Source organism: Arachis ipaensis, chromosome B9, assembly GCF_059453495.1.
Source record: "Arachis ipaensis isolate K30076 ecotype BB chromosome B9, ASM5945349v1, whole genome shotgun sequence".
In the NCBI taxonomy this organism is placed as follows: domain Eukaryota; kingdom Viridiplantae; phylum Streptophyta; class Magnoliopsida; order Fabales; family Fabaceae; genus Arachis; species Arachis ipaensis.
This window is the reverse complement of record NC_142444.1, coordinates 13,278,471-13,294,665: the sequence shown is the minus strand read 5'-3', so window position 1 is coordinate 13,294,665 and position 16,195 is coordinate 13,278,471. Positions and strand designations below refer to the sequence as shown.

The following is a 16,195-nucleotide window of genomic DNA, read 5'->3' as shown; positions in this document are numbered from 1 at the left end:
GTTTTAAAAGTGAATGAATAAAAAAAAGTAATTAAGTCACATGAATATTTTAGACATTTTATATTTTAAGTGAAATTCTAATGGAATGAAATTTCAAATCAGACGCAATTAAATAGGAATTGATTTTGAAAAAAATAGTGGAATTGAATTGAATTTTATTTAAACTAAATACCCTCTAAGAATTAATGATGGAAAAGAACATTCCTCTGATATTGTGTAAGTTAGGGATAATATTTTCTTTAATTTTTTCGATATTATGGAATACTTACTGATTCACTTGTCTTACGAAGAAAGAATGTTCGCGCCAGTTCAATTTAGATTGATTATCCTTTTGAAAGATTGATAGGTTCATTCAAGTGAACCGTGAAAAACAAAGCTCGTGTCGAGAGATCCATATGTGAGGCATTTTTAGCCAAAGAGACTTTCACATGTTGTTTATGTTTTGAGCCACATTTTAAAATCTAGAGAACTAGAATTGGTAGGAATGAAGATCGGTGAGAATCCTCATCCAGTGAAACAAAATACTCGATCTTATGACATTCGCATTGAAAGTAATAGGATTTATACACCCAAAATTTGAAGGCTGTGACACAGCAATCTTAGCAGATGGCAGATGACGGCAACCCCTCGAACGCATTCGTGGTGGATCCTGATGACGTGTGGCGCCAGATCGCATCCGAGCCACAGAAGAACCACATCTTTGGAGTCGGGTTGTTCTTCGGCAGCAACCTCCACACATCCACCTTTAGGACCTCCTCGACCTCGGCTACCACCCTACAAATCCAAAGCCTAACCTAGAGCCTATCGGATCAGGGTACCAGCTCTATTTGTCTGAGCAGAGGTATAGGGAGCTCCTTGCATGGATGGTGACAAAGGATGCTCGGGATGTGGAGACATAGTTCTTGAGACAGGAGCTCAAACAAGAACTAGAGTAAATACAGCGTATACGACAGCAGATGGACATCTACTATGAGCATATCACACAGGGGGCAGCGGTGTTGGAGGCGGCTCCTCCTTATCTGTACTTGCACTAGCCCAGACACCAGCATCCACAACACTGCCGCATTCAAACTAGCAGCGGAACCATTAAGAGAAGGACAATGACGACGATTACGAGAACCAGTAGTGTCTTAATGTTTTATTTTGTATAGTTACACATCAGTATCCACTATTTTATTGAGGAGATTACTTTATAATATTGTAATTTTTTATTTTAACGAAACATTTAATTTTCATTAATTTTTATCTACTTTTAATCAAGTTAAAATTGTGATAATCACAATTAAAAAAATTAAATATAAATTATTTTTATTGAAAAATATTATAGCCGATTTTTGCGTGGGATTAATTCAACGGCATATTTTATTTTTTAAAAAGTATTTTATTAAATAATATTACCGTCAGAATTTCCAAAATCAATTTTCGACGGTAATTAAGGCGAAAACATCACCTCAAATTAGTCGTTCTGCAAACACTCATTCGATGGTAATTTGCATCGAAAACCAAAGCTCCATCGATAAATCATTACTGACGACATGTATATTGTCAGAGTTTGTCTATCGGTAATAAAAATATCATCAGATCTTTTTGACAATCCACCAGTAGTAATTCCGACATTTTTTTTAAGGGGTAAGTATTGTTTTGGTTCCTAAAGTTTAGGGTCAAAATCAAATTCATCTCCAATGTTATTTTGGATTTAATATCGTCCCCAACGTTTTATGTTATATCAAAATACCTTTCACCACCACCACCACCTCCTTTACTCCCACCAAATACTAATAATCAGATTCAAGAATACCAACAATAATACATTATTCAAATTTATAAACTAACAACATTAAATTTAACAACAAAATCAACACACAACAACAATAAAATCAGAAAAATAACAAATCAGGATTAGAAGTAGAATCAGAAGCAGAAGCAAAACAAAAACAAAGCAAAAGCAAAAGCAGACATAGACGCAGAAGCAGATACAGATGTAGGTAGAAGTAGAAGCCGAATCGGCGAGGTGCAGCGGCGAGGACGCGAAGTGGTGGCGAGGTCTGTAGCAGCAGCGACAGTGGCAGAGCGCGACTCCCTAGCTCGTGTCCCCTCTCTCCCTAGCGAGCTCTCTCTCCCTCAGCCCTCAGGTTCCAATTCCCGACACCGACGGCGGCTCTAAGTTTCGCCGTCTCCCCTTCCCCCTCTTCTTCTTTCCCCTCATCTTCCCCTCCCCCTTTCCTTCCCTTCCCCCCTCTTCCTTCCTCCTTTTCCTTCCTCCCCCTCCCCTCGCGTCCTTTTCCCTTTTCCTTTCCCCCGCGTTCTTTTTATTTTATTTTATAATTTTTTATAAGATAGGGATAATTTAATAATAAAATTAAAAATTTTATTAAAAAAGACGATTTTAATACTAAAAAAAATATTTGGGACGATTTTAAATTAAAAATAACATTGGGAAAGAAATTAATTTCGATCCCAAATCTTAGGGACCAAAAAAATATTTATCTCTTTTTGTAATGTTTTAACACACATATTAATTTGACGATAAAAGTGTGCTATATGACACTATTTTCTCATTTATTACTGTTACATATTATTAAAATTGAGGTTTCCTACTTAATAGTGGAGCTCATTTGACATTTTTTTAGAGATATTTTTTATTTAATTTATCTGACTAATTTTAATGCATTATTTATAACTATCAATTAATTAATTTAATTAGGATAAATATCAAACTATTTAATATTTTGTTTGATTCATTAAATTACATTTGATTATAACTAATCAATTATATAAATTAAATTACATTAATTTTATTAAGATAAATATCAAATTATTTAATAAATAATATATTAATACATGAATTAATTTAATTTATTCTCTTATTATTCTCTAATGTGAAACCAGAATATGCTTAGATCTCCTTCCTCCCTCTCTAAGATTTTTTTCTAATATAAAATAAAAAATTAATTAATTTTTTGAATTTTATTTTCTAAAATACGATTTTTTTTTATAATTAAGGCAAGTTCGCTGCATTTCCGGTGAACTCTATATAAATAATGGAGTCCGCCACATCCCCGGCAAACTCTATAATTTATATAGAGTTCGTCGCAGCCCTACCAAATTCTATGTTACGTTTTCAAAATAAAAGCATGCCTGTTGAAGAGCGGATCAGAGAACCACAATTTTATTGTCCACTTTTGTTCTCATTGTTGACATTTTTTCTCTACAATATCAAGGAATCCATTGTTATCTATTCATTACGATGGTGAAATAATGTATGATGAAGAAGGTCGAAGAAGGTTCTATCGTTTTTAGATCGGGCAACCAATAATTACCTATATGACACTGGAAATTAACAGTCTAACAGTGTTGAAGAATCTGATATCGCATTCCGTCGGACAGTAGGAGGCAAAAAGGGTGAAAAAATTTACTACAGATATCCGACCGAAGTAGATGGCAGTTTGTTTTATAAAAGATATATTACATTTGTCTTGTCTCTGTTGCTAGTATATTTATTAGACCACGGTTGTGAGAAATATTTCTATTGTTTTGAATTAGGTATCGTTTACGTGACGACAAAGACGTACGGCTTATAAGGTTGTGGCACAACCAATGGACAAATGTTCATCTGTTGGAATTAGTTCTTAATTAGTTTATAAACGTACTAATTTAAATTTAACCCAACTACATGACGCTGTCAACTAACGCCCTAAACAACTGTAATTAATAACTAATTGAACCCTAAATTTTATTAATCATATTTCTTTCTAATCTAACTTAACCTAATTAATTATTCCACTAATTACCTTGTAATTCACAACTTAATCTAATTATTCTGACTAAATTAACTAACAATTAACTAACAACTTATACTAATTAACATGTTATAAACAATAACCAACAACTGTACTTAAAAATAATAACATAAAAATTCTAACTAACATGTAAACATTTAACAGTAAGTCTAACTAACATGTAAACAGTAAATCGGTAACTCTAACTAACATGCAACCTCTAACTAGTAACTTTATCTAACATGTAAATAATAACTTTAAGCTAAAAAAAATAACTCTAACTAATATATTATTTACTGACCTAAAATTGAGAATGTCATCGATAACAAACTTTATGGACGTCCAAAAGACAGAAACAAGGAACAAAGTAAATTTGAAGGAGAGATTGGAAAAGAAAGGGACAAATAAAAATGGCCCAACCAACTTTATATAGTGTGCTGAAGTTATCCCAAAATTTGCTCGAAGTGCGACGAACTCCATAATTTATATAGAGTTTACCGGATGTGCGACAAACTTGCCTTAATTACAAAAAAAAAATCGTATTTCAAAAAATAAAGTTTCAAAATCTTATTTCATGAATTAATTAATTTTTTTACATTAGAAAAAAATCCCCCTATCTTTGTGTGCTTCACGTACAATTTTTGTAACTATTTGTTTTTTATATCTATTTTATCAAAATTTTCTCATAATTTTGTTTTATATTAATTTTTTTTATTGTATTTTGATCCGTAGTTCTTAAAAGTATTATATTTTATTTACTAATGTTTTTAAACTTTTTGCAATATTTTTTGTAGAAATTAATTATCAGATTTTTGTCCATCAATAGTGTCAGTACTTTTTTACTTCTTAATATTGAAAAAATGTTTGAATAAATCGATATTTTTTTGTGTACAAAATAATAATAAATGTTATTAAATAAGTTAATCACATAATGAAAAATTTTATGGGTGATTCTTTAAATAATAAAAAATACAGAAAAGTTCTGCATACAAGCTATTAGGGCTTGTATGCTTTACAAGCTCATTAAACAATAAAACCAAAATACGCGCTGCTCCACATACGTTGATTACACGCGCTATATAAGATCCCGCATATATCTAACTACCAAATTTAAAATATTTGTTTCCTTCTTCGTTTTCGTTATTTTGAGATTTGGTTGTTCTTCTTCTCGCGCGTCTTCCCTCATTCTTCTCCATCGTTCTTTTCCTCTCCTTTTCTCACTGGTATGTTCTTCGTTTACGTTACTTTTTTCTCTCTCTGCAACTCGAGCTTCGTTTTCTATTTTGATTTGTTGTTTTCTGAAATCAAAGTTTGAACTCGTTTTGAAGATAATGGATCATTCAACCTCAAATTGTCAGCTGAATCCAGGCGAAGTGGATTATGAATTTGAATCTAACGAAGTTCCTGAGGTTTGATTTACATAATGAATTTTCTTTCAGTAATTTGTATAGCATTGTGTAGTTGAAAAATTGCTGAACATTGACTATGAAACTAACACGTTAACATAAATCTGTCGATTCAATGTATTAGTTGTGATTAATTACCTGGAATTTATAGCAAACGCTCGGGTGTAGATCAGATCTTTTTTTGGGTGTATTCTTGCTAGAAGTGTGGGTGTATCTACACTACTGGTTTTGTTATTTTAATTGAGTTGTTGTTGTTCAGGTGTATTATATCAGACATGATTGGGTGTGTTTTTAGTTTTTTGACATGGTGTATTCTGCAGCCTGTGTATTTACAGTTTATGGTTTTAAAGGTCATTGTGTAGTTGAGTTGTTGCGGTTCGGGTGTATCATATTAGGCATGATTGGGTGTATTTGAATCATATCTATGGGTGTATTCACAGTTTCTGACATAGTGTATTGTGCAGCCTCTCTCGGTTGTTGATGACGAGCTTGTTCCGAAGGTTGGAATGACCTTTACCACCCTTGAAGATGCTGGAAAATTTTACAGGAACTACGCCAAGGCTGCAGGTTTCTCTACAAGAGTTCGGTGCACAAATAGAAAGGGAAACGAGATTAAGAATCAACTGATTACATGTAGCAGAGAGGAAAAATGGAAATCTAAAATATCTCCGACCGAGAAGACCAATCCGACAGTCGGTTTAAACTGTCCTGCAAGAATTTATATACACACATTGAAGGATGTCGGTGCTTGGATCATTTTAAAGGTTGTGCTCGATCATTCACACCCCTGCTGTCCAAGCAAAGCAGAGATGCTCAAACAGCACAGGGAACTAAGCATGTCCATTCGTCGTACAATAGAGAATAACGAGGAGGCCGGTATCAGACCAAGCAAAACATACCAATCATTTGTTGCGGCTGCCGGGGGTCACCGTGAGTTAAATTTTATCGAAAAGGATGTGAGGAATTATATTACCAGGGAAGTGCAGAATGTTTCCAAACAAGAAGATGCAAAGGAATTCGGGAAATATTTGTTAAGAATGAAAGAGAAGAATCAGAATTTCTTTTTTGAGCTCCAACTCGAAGAGGATCAATCGATTAAGCTGGCTTTTTGGGCCGATGCAAGAAGCAGAGCCGCCTTTGAGTATTTCGGAGACGTCATTTCATTCGACACCACCTACAATACAAACAGGTAACAAACTGCCCCTGTTTATGATGCTAAATTAATGTATTTTTATGAATCCGCAGCAGAGGTGTATATTGGCTGTTTCTTTGGGTGTATACGAAGCATTTGTTGGGGGTGTACCTAATAATTTTGCATTCTGCACTATGGTAATTTGTTTCAGGTATAATTTGGTCTGTGGTTCTTTTGTCGGGGTGAATCACCACGGTCAGTCAACACTTCTCGGATGTTCTTTGATGAAGAACGAAGAAATTGAATCTTTCAAATGGTTATTTCAATGCTGGCTTTGTTGCATGGGAGAAAACGCTCCGAAAGGGTTTTTCACCGATTAGTGCGCATCAATGAAAAGGGCTTTAGAGGCCTGTATGCCAACAACAATTCACCGTTGGTGTATTTGGCACATCATGAAGAAGATTCCAAGCAAATTAAACGGGTACAAGGGACATGCCGATATCAAACAAGAAATGAGCCAAGTTGTTTGGAACTCTCACAGCAAAGACTCATTCGATAGGAATTGGAACGATTTTCTGCTGAATTTTGGTCTTGCGGACAACAAGTGGCTTTCAGGTAATGTCTTTTTAAAATCTGCAGCAGAGGTGTAAATTTCATGTTTCCTCTGGTGTATTTACAGTCTGTGTTTGGGTGTATTATGCAGATCTGTACGAAGACCGTCACATATGGGTTCCTATCTATCTGGATCACCACTTCTGGGCAGGGATGAGAAGCACACAAAGGAGCGAGAGCATGCATTCATTTTTTAACAAGTATATCACCCGGAACAGCTCGCTTATTCAGTTCGTCAAACAATACGATAATTGCCTCGGAAGCAGGGAGCAAGCAGAGAGAGAATCAAATGCTGTAGATTTTCATACGGTCATACCGTGTGCAACAAAATCCTCCATTGAAGCTCAGTTTCAAGATGCGTACACTCATGCAAAGTTTAGGGAAGTCCAAGCGCAATTCAGAGGAAAGGCGAATTGCATCACCAGATTAACGAATTCCGCTCTAGGCTATTCAGTATACGAAGTCGGAGAACAAGTTTCCAGCTCAATATTCAACAAGTTCGTGGTTACTTACGACTCAGTTGCAGCCGAGGTAAAATGCCAATGCTTATTATTCGAGTCGAGAGGGATACTGTGCCGTCACGCACTAAGCGTGTTAAGCTTCGAACAAGTAAGCCAAGTGTCCCCTAGATATATACTGGAACGATAGAGCAAGAAGGTAAAGAGGCGACACACACACATCAAGAGCAGCCACGACCAGCCACTAATAGAGCCAAGAAGCAAGAGGTTCGACCAATTGGTTTTTCGTTCGCAAAATATTTGCGAATTTGCCTCCGAATCGGATGAGCTGACTGCAATTCTGCACCGTGCGTACGATAACGTCATGCCCGAGATGGAATCATTAAAAGCCAAAAGGAAGGGGACATCTTCTTTATCCCACGAAGACGCCAACTTGGAATCCGTTAACGAGCTTCAAAGCCCGCCAAGGATTCGAACAAGAGGACGTCCAAAAAATAGGCTAGGTTCAAAGCTGGAGAAACAGATCGCAAATGCCACAAAGAAGAAGAAGACGAAAGTTTTAAGCGAGGTAAAAGTAATGTTCTTTAAATTTGTGGCCATTGAGTTTATTTTTCTCGTTAATAGTTTAGCTAATGTGTGAGTGTTATATTCAGATAAACTTATTTGATGCTGCATCAGCGGTGCATTCAAATTCCAGCCAATATCAAGGACACGTTATGAATTATCAGTTCAGGGTACCAGCAGTGGGGGGATAACTCTTTGGGTGTATAGTTTTATAGAATATGGGTGTAAAAGCACCGTTCTTTTGGGTGTATTTTTGTTAATTCACAATTTACATATAGACACATATATAAATTCATATAGAACAAAAGTTCAAAAAATTCGCAGGTTATGGGTGTATATTTGATTTGATGTTTTTCTTCATATTTTAGTACATGTAATTCATACATTTTGAATACAGCACATACAGTTTGGGTGTATATTTGATGCAATCTTGGGTGTATTATTAGACTTGCGTTGGGTGTAACAGTTCATAATTTGCGTTTATATATGCCTTGATTTTTTCCTTCATATTTTACCACCTGTAATACAGGTTTTGAATACAGCACAGACAGTTTAACAGCATAGATAGTTTAACTATTGAAAAAAATATACATGGAATAGAAGTTGTTGATAAATGGCAAATATTTACATCATTTGTTCAATTTACAAACTACCCAGCAGTTGGATTACGCAGTTTCTATATCAGCAGAATTTATCTGACAAAACGGACTCAATAATACAGAGGATGGCTTCGACAGCCTTATAGCACTACTCTCTCTAATTGCCCGATCTCTCTGTTTATTCATCTCACTGAATAGTATCCGGGAAGCATACTCCACTCTATAGTGGTCCACCTCCTCCTACAATTAAAAAGTATATTCTGTTTAAACAGCAATATTAATTCAGTAAAGTAATACAGAGTTATATAGTTCTAAAGACAGTTACCTGTTTCCAATTATCCCAGTTATACTTCCCCTTTTTAATGTTTTCCGGCTCAATTAACTCAAGCTACTTCATAACGTAGATAGCGCAGTCATAGCTGAAAATGAAGAAAATAGATTACAAATCTCATTTAGGAAAGTTTAATGTTCAGAGTCACAAATTTATACCTTGTTTTTTGGCCTGATATTTTAACATATGATGCTTTAATTTCCTTCTCCTTCTCGTCTTTCTGCAGAGGTTCCCCGCCGGCATATGCTCTCAATCTTGAAAATACATATCCCTTAAATACCAAAACAAATCAGTAATACAGTCGAATAAATGCACAAGATACACCCAACTGAATGGACAACATACACCCAACACAACTAACGAAATAGACCTATCTATTATAGTAAAGAAGACAGAGGTAACTTACAGTGAATTTATTAATTTGCTTTCTCTCTTCGCTTGGAGCTTTTTTGTGTAGCGGGTCAAGTATATGACATTTCCGCTTCGTTGTATTTATCAGCCATAACCACCAATGTCCCGAGTGGCAAACAGGTGCAAAAATCTGAAGGATTGCCACATTTCAACAGTGCGTTATTTTATTTGGCATATAAGTAAATAAGCGTACTAACAAATTTAGCAAACGAAAACTTACATATGGATGCGAAGTTAATTTTTTTCTATCTATGAAGGGAATAAAACTCGGGTAGTCTTCCACCCTGAATTCCTTATTCGTTTTCGATGATATGAATTCCCCCTCTGGGTGATCCGAAAGTGCCATGCTCTGCAAGAATTGCGAAACAAAAAATGAAATACTGAAAATACACAACTTACACCCAATCGAACGTAAAAAATACAACAAATTTAATACAGAAAATACACCCAAAGTTCGTAGAAGTAACACTTACCACAATATCGGGGGGAGATAGTATATTTGTTCTTGAAACCTCTTTTCATTTTTCTGGTTGAGGATGAGGCAGATGGCAGATACAATCTAAAAATATATGCCGAAATCAATTTTACATTAATAAACATTGCAGTTGACTTTGGTGCAAAAACATTAATGTTATTCTAATATTACCTGAGATTCTATATCACTTTTTGCCTAGAGGGATGCAAGGTGCATTCTCATCAAAATGTATTCATGTTGGGCAATGAGAGTGCACATCTCCTCATACTCGTTAGTATTGCCATCTGCGTCTTCCTTCAGTCTCGTCCCCCAGATGTAGCACTTTTGTTTCATATCATCCGTAATCTGATTTATTGCCCCAGGAGTTTCAAACTTCGCAGAACTTTCTCCCCCAGTCTCCCTCTGAATTTGTGGACTTTTGTTTTTTCCCTTCGCCGCACTGCTTGCTATTTTTTGGACCAAATCGTCCAATTGTTCTAGCAAATTTGTAGCTTCAGGAGATTTTGCCCTTTCTGTCTCCTGCGTTGACGCCCCCTCCTGGCTTGAATCAGTCAATCCAAGGCTGAATGATGGCACCCCTGGATCTGTTTTAGGAACATAGGTTGCTGTCCGTGCCATCATCAACAGGGCAGCAGCGTCTTCTGCGGCTGGATGACTGCGTCATCATGTATAAGAATAAGAATAAGAATAAGAATAAGAATATACAGATGATAAGCAAAGATTGATTTTAGTCTGATGAACTTACATTTTAGTTGGAGCTGGGGGAATCGTGGGTGTGGTCTCTTGAAGTTGTTTGGGGGTTTCAGGAGTGCTGCACAGTTACAAAAAATTAATCATGGCGTAAAAAAACTAATCAGGAACAATATACACCCAAACTGTTAGCAAATATACACCCAAACTCTAAACAAATATACACCTAATACTATTTCTTACGTTTCTGTAGTCCCTTCAATCTGTAGCATAGGGGTTGGTTCAAAATCTGTCTCAGTGGTTGTTTGGGATGCCGGCGCAAAAACCTGAATCGGGACTCTAAACAAGAAGAAAAATGAAAGGTTAACAACGCCTTTGAAAATAATAAGGTTATAAGGTTGAAATATTATTGGAAAACTCACATTGCAAGCGCTTCCGACGGTGTCTGTTCTCTCACAACCATCATATTCAAATCAGACGGACTCAACCTAAAATACACCCAAAGAAGGTCAAAAAATACACCCGAACAATTCAAAAAGAAGACATGCTTTGTTTTTTGAGAACTTACATACTTGCAGTTTTTGCTTTTTTTTTCCTGCCTTTTTTTTCTTGAATAAAATAATAAAGGGCTTTTTTTTCTAAAAAAATATATACATAATTAGAAGTAGAAGGGTAATAGAAGAACAAAAGTAACGGTTATTTGAAAGAGAAATTACATGCTCTGTGACGGCTGGTTTACACTACTCTGTTCTGTGCGTCCTTGAGAGGAAGGATCATCACTTCCCAAGTTCACAACCAGTATTCTAAAACAGATTTCATGTTATTCAGACAAAATAAGATACAGGTATAAAATACACTCAAATGAATGCACAAGATACAACCAATCGAATGGACAATATACACCCAACACAACAAACGAAATATCCCAACTTAATAAACAACATACACCCAACTTGATCAACACAATACACCGAAATGGTTCCACAAAATACACCCAAATCATCATAACAAGATTTTATTAAATAAAGCTTCTTACGTTTCAGAGGACACATAGCGACCTTCTGTCGATCGCAGGTCAGCTTGGTTCTCCCTGCGAAACAAGAAACAATTATTAGCATACAAAACACACCAAAATATGAAATAGACAGTCCAGCAAGACATACCCCTCTGCAGCAGATTTATCAACGTTTTGCCTTAGCCATTCATCCAGTTCGTCACTTGATATTTCATATCTCTCACTACATTCATAAAAGAAGATGTTAACAAAAATAATTACGATGATAGACGGTAATATAGCTTACGAGGTACTGTACCCATCAAAGTATTGATCTTCTTCAGGAGGTGAATCCTCCACAACAACTTTTTTCTTTTTTGGTTGTGTTCTGGGTGGAAAAAAAAGAGTACCAATCAGAAATAAAAAATTAATTTTATCACAGAATATTATCCAAAGAAGTGCTTACTTTTTTGGTGTTGTTTTTGTCTTTTTCTTTTTCTTTTCCTTCTCCACCGGTGATGATTCTTCGCTCCTATAAGTTAATAAGAGACATTTCAGTTAATACACGAAATCTTTATAATGAAGCCAAAAGAAAGGAGTAATAATTTCAGGACATTACTTATCACTTGATTCAGATTCAGATTCTGAATCAGAATCTGACTCCTTTTGACTCTTCTTTCTTTTTCTGGAGTCCATTCTGGAAGGCAAACAATCATCATTTAGAACATACTAAAAAATACACGCAAATGAATGCACAAGATACACCCAACTGAATATACAATATACACCCAACGCAGTAAACGAAACACACCCAGCTTAATAAACTACATACACCCAACGTGATCAACAAAATACACCTAACTCGAAAAAGAAATTACACCCAAGTATGGTACTTACTTTTTCCCCTTTTTGCTGCAGTGTTTTCTTCCTGAATCCTCTGAGTCTTCTTGAGTCTCAGACTCAGAGATAGAAGTGTCACTGTCAGTAGTTGCTTTTGTCTCCGAAGACGATGTTGAACTCGCCTTCCTTTTTTTGTTTTTTTTATTTCTTGTTTTATTTCTTTTTTTTTCTTTTTTTTTCACTTTTTCTCTTGCTCTTGTCTCTGCCATCTTCACAATCCCATGAAACATTAGATATTTTAGCTAGCAGCATTCAGGTAAATAAAATACAAGCAACATATTATGTTTACTTACCAAAATTTCCTCTCTTTCTACAGTCATTCTTTCCACCAACTCCTCCTTAGTCCAGTTGGCAATCCAGGACTTTGGTAGTCTTTCAGCCCTCTTCTTGCCTTTGTTTTTTGAAAGATGAAAGTAAATTATCACCAGGGCGAAGAGGCAGCCATCAATTGCTTTCTTCTTTTTCTCCTTGTAGCCTGTGATGCCCTTGACCATGAAGGTCAAAACATGCCCCCCCCAGTTTCTCTCTGATATGCCGTCCATCTTAAAAATTGGGGCCAAGTGCACAGCCGATATTTTGTTTATCGTCGTTGGCAAAAGGAACGCCATCTGTATATAGAGGATGAATATCCTCTTGAACATCAGGCGTTCCTCTTCGTTGCCAACGCCGATTTCCATCATTTCATCAGTAAGACTTTTGAGGGTCTTACCCTGGAATCTTCTAAAAATTATTTTGTCATCATCAGAAAGTTTCTTATACTCAACTTTCTCAGGAAATAGATCTCCTACAAAAAGGAAAACAACAAAGTATCCAAGTCGGTTCAAATACACCCAAGCATCAACTTAATATACACCTATAATTTTAAGCCAGTTACCTGTTGCATTGATGCCTAGCGCATGACCTATTGTTTTTGGTGTTATTTGGAAAGAACCATATCCTGTTTTCAGTCTGTTCTCCCCAAGTTTGAAGTTGTTTGCCAGCTCCCTTAACAGTTGGTGATCCACCCTCAGTGGTGGGATGTGCATCAACCCACCGAATCCAAGATCCCTCACAATCGCCTTCTTCTCCTCACTCATGTTTCTGAACTTATCACTTAGGAGATGTGTGGCACACTTAAGGTCTTTTGTTTGGTTTCTTGCTGCCATTTTCTCTGAAACGAAAAATACACCCAAAGATATCAGTAAGATACACCCATATATATGAGTCAGATACACCCATTAATAACAGTAAGATACACTCATATATGAGTAAGATACACCCATTGATAACAGTAAGATACACCGATATGTAAGAATCAGATACACCCATTGATAACAGTGAGATACTCCCATAGATATGATTCAGATATAGTATCCATATATATCAGTCAGATATCACTCAAACATGCTTCAATATCAAGCCACATTACAAGGTCAAGCAGTATACACCCCCAATCTACGGAATAAACCTCCAAAAATCAGTTACCAGAAGATCTAAAACAACAAGAATAACAGGATAACTTAGAACAACAACGTAGAAGAACAGTGTAACAAAGAAGCAAGAGTAACAGTAAACCCTAGAACAACGACGTAGAAGGAAAGTAAAACGTAGTTTGTAATATGGAAAATATACAGGAATCTTAATGAACTTACGTTGAGTATTGTTGCTTTGTTTTCTCTTCAGATTCTTGATGGAGAGTTTGATGGTGTTTTGACGGAGGTTTCGAACAATGACTTGTATATTTTGAACTTTGATTTTCGCTCGAAAATGAAAGGGTTTCCTTGTTTTCGAAGCGTTTTGAGAAGTGGAAGAAGTGGAAGAGTTTGCCATACGTAACCGTTTGAGTGTTGAGCGCGTGAAGGTGACGCTCCATGTAATCTTTCTTGATGCGCGTGACTTGTATTTGGGCTGGGCCAACTTGTAAGCTTGTAAGCTTGTATGTGTAGCAGACCCGTAAAAAATAAGTCACTATTTTCACACTAGCTTACTACAAATTTTATATAAAAAAGTAGATAATAAATCAACTCTTGAAAAACTATACATCAATATTATATAGACTAAGTATCTAATAAGAAAAACTATCTCTGTATAAAAAAATGAGAAGATATAAATTCAACCATTAAATCTAAATAAATGGTTAAGATTAAATTTTAAAATAACACATATTCATTTGCACCTTCCTCATTTATTTCTTTTTCGAACCGAAAACATTATTAAAATTGAAACTACTAAATGCTTAGCATTAAAGTAAGGTCCACCATTTTTGTGATTAAAATATCTGGCATTAAATACTAAGTTACTGATTAATAACGATTTAAGAAGAAAATTCCATGGCAAAAAACGAAAGTCGAGTGAGGGGCGGAACTACATGATTGCTGCATACACAAAGCGGGATTCGAACTCCTGACACTTGTTTAAGCGAATTAGTGAGCTAATCATTAGACTAATCCTATTTGGTTCCCTTAAAATTTTATTTTAGTCTTATTTTATTGTGTAAATATTTTTGGTCCCCCTCTAATATTTCATCTAGCTCCGCCCCTAAGTCGAGTTAATATTCAAAATGATTCTGAAATTTAATTTCTAATTCAATTTATTCCTTGAATTTTTAATTGATTCAAATTGTATTATGAAATTTTAACGTGTATCTCAAGTTGGCCTTTTTGTCCATTTTCGGAAAGCTGACCTGGCACAATTAAACGTCGTTTTGCTATTTGTTCCAACATGACGTGGTTTTACTCTCCCTCTTCTTCCTCCTCCTCAAGCAGCCATGATGACTTCTCTTCACGGATTTGAAATACACATAAACTGTTGGAGGGGTTCCACAGTTTACGTTGATGAAGCATTTGGGAAGAAACCGTGGAACACGGTTTCTATAAGGATGCAAAACACGCACCGAATTTTACTATATATACCAACCTAAAGTGTCATTTTTATTTCAATAATTTGCCCTTTTATTTGTTTTACACTTAAAGAGTTGAAAAGATTTTAAAATAATAGTCCAAAATAGGGAGTACATTTCAACTTAGTTAAAAAAAAATTGAGTAAATTAAATGGTTGTTGACATAGTCAGACTTTTCAAATGCTTATCCCTAGTGAAGTAGTGATGTTGTAGGTTTACAACTTCTCTTGAGGCTTTTTTTTTTTTATTTTGAATTTATCCTTTTTAAGTTACCAAAAAAAATTATTAACAAATATATGAAATTATATTTCATCCAAATAATAAGGTTTAAAATTTTAAAAATTTAAATTATATTATTTAAATTTTAAATATCCTGGAGTAAACTATGTTATTATTAATAAAAATTTGAGAGTATTATTTAAATAAATATATATAAATATACGTATTAAAAATTTAAAATATTATTTAAATATATGTACTAAAAATTTGAATGAGTTAGTTAAATTAAAAAATTTAAATTTAAATAGAATATAATTCTATTTAATTCAAATTATATTAGATTAAATCAAAATAGTTTGAAAATTAAATTTAAATTAGCACCCTACAAATCAATCATTTGCATAAAATTGAATTAGATTGAAAAGTATAAATCAAATCAATATTATTCAAATCGTTTAAAATTATATCATTTTTACAATTGGAATAAATTTAAAATGTACTACAAAATATAGTCTTATTTCGTTGACAATACAAATGATAGATGTAAATATATCCCACTCACTCTAGGTTGGTATATATAGTGAAACTCGTGTATAAATCATTGAACTCCTTCCATAGTTTATGCACCTCACAGAACCGTGGAACCTCTACCGACCCCTCTAGCGGTTTACGTGTATTTCAAATTCATGGAATCCCTTCTACGGTTTACATAAATTTATAGAAAGTTGTATTTTCGTATCTAAACTG

At 34.9% G+C, this 16,195-nt stretch overlaps 2 protein-coding genes across 2 annotated transcripts; one reads left to right on the top strand and one right to left on the bottom strand.

Annotated features, from left to right (window-relative positions):
* The first annotated feature begins 5,110 nt into the window (after positions 1 to 5,110).
* On the top strand, positions 5,111 to 6,378 carry LOC148543799 (protein FAR1-RELATED SEQUENCE 5-like). Its single transcript, XM_088498439.1, has 2 exons — positions 5,111 to 5,188; positions 5,674 to 6,378. The coding sequence occupies exons 1-2, from the start codon at positions 5,111 to 5,113 to the stop codon at positions 6,376 to 6,378; spliced, it is 783 nt and encodes a 260-aa protein (XP_088354565.1).
* Positions 6,379 to 11,754: 5,376 nt separating this feature from the next.
* On the bottom strand, positions 11,755 to 15,173 carry LOC148543798 (uncharacterized). Its single transcript, XM_088498717.1, has 8 exons — positions 15,067 to 15,173; positions 13,983 to 14,263; positions 13,226 to 13,501; positions 12,645 to 13,135; positions 12,349 to 12,593; positions 12,071 to 12,148; positions 11,918 to 11,983; positions 11,755 to 11,839 (listed from the first exon to the last, which is right to left on the bottom strand). The coding sequence occupies exons 1-8, from the start codon at positions 15,171 to 15,173 to the stop codon at positions 11,755 to 11,757; spliced, it is 1,629 nt and encodes a 542-aa protein (XP_088354843.1).
* Between the last annotated feature and the right edge of the window lie 1,022 nt (positions 15,174 to 16,195).

Excerpts from the sequence above, each read along its gene's own strand:
- LOC148543799 (XM_088498439.1), top strand. The coding sequence starts at position 5,111 with ATGGATCATTCAACCTCAAATTGTCAGCTGAATCCAGGCGAAGTGGAT. Across the intron at positions 5,189-5,673 it reads AATCTAACGAAGTTCCTGAG|CTTGTTCCGAAGGTTGGAAT; the intron begins GTTTGATTTACA and ends GTTGATGACGAG.
- LOC148543798 (XM_088498717.1), bottom strand. The coding sequence starts at position 15,173 with ATGCTTCATCAACGTAAACTGTGGAACCCCTCCAACAGTTTATGTGTA. Across the intron at positions 13,136-13,225 it reads GCTAGGCATCAATGCAACAG|GAGATCTATTTCCTGAGAAA; the intron begins GTAACTGGCTTA and ends TCCTTTTTGTAG. Across the intron at positions 12,594-12,644 it reads TAGAAAGAGAGGAAATTTTG|CTAAAATATCTAATGTTTCA; the intron begins GTAAGTAAACAT and ends GAATGCTGCTAG.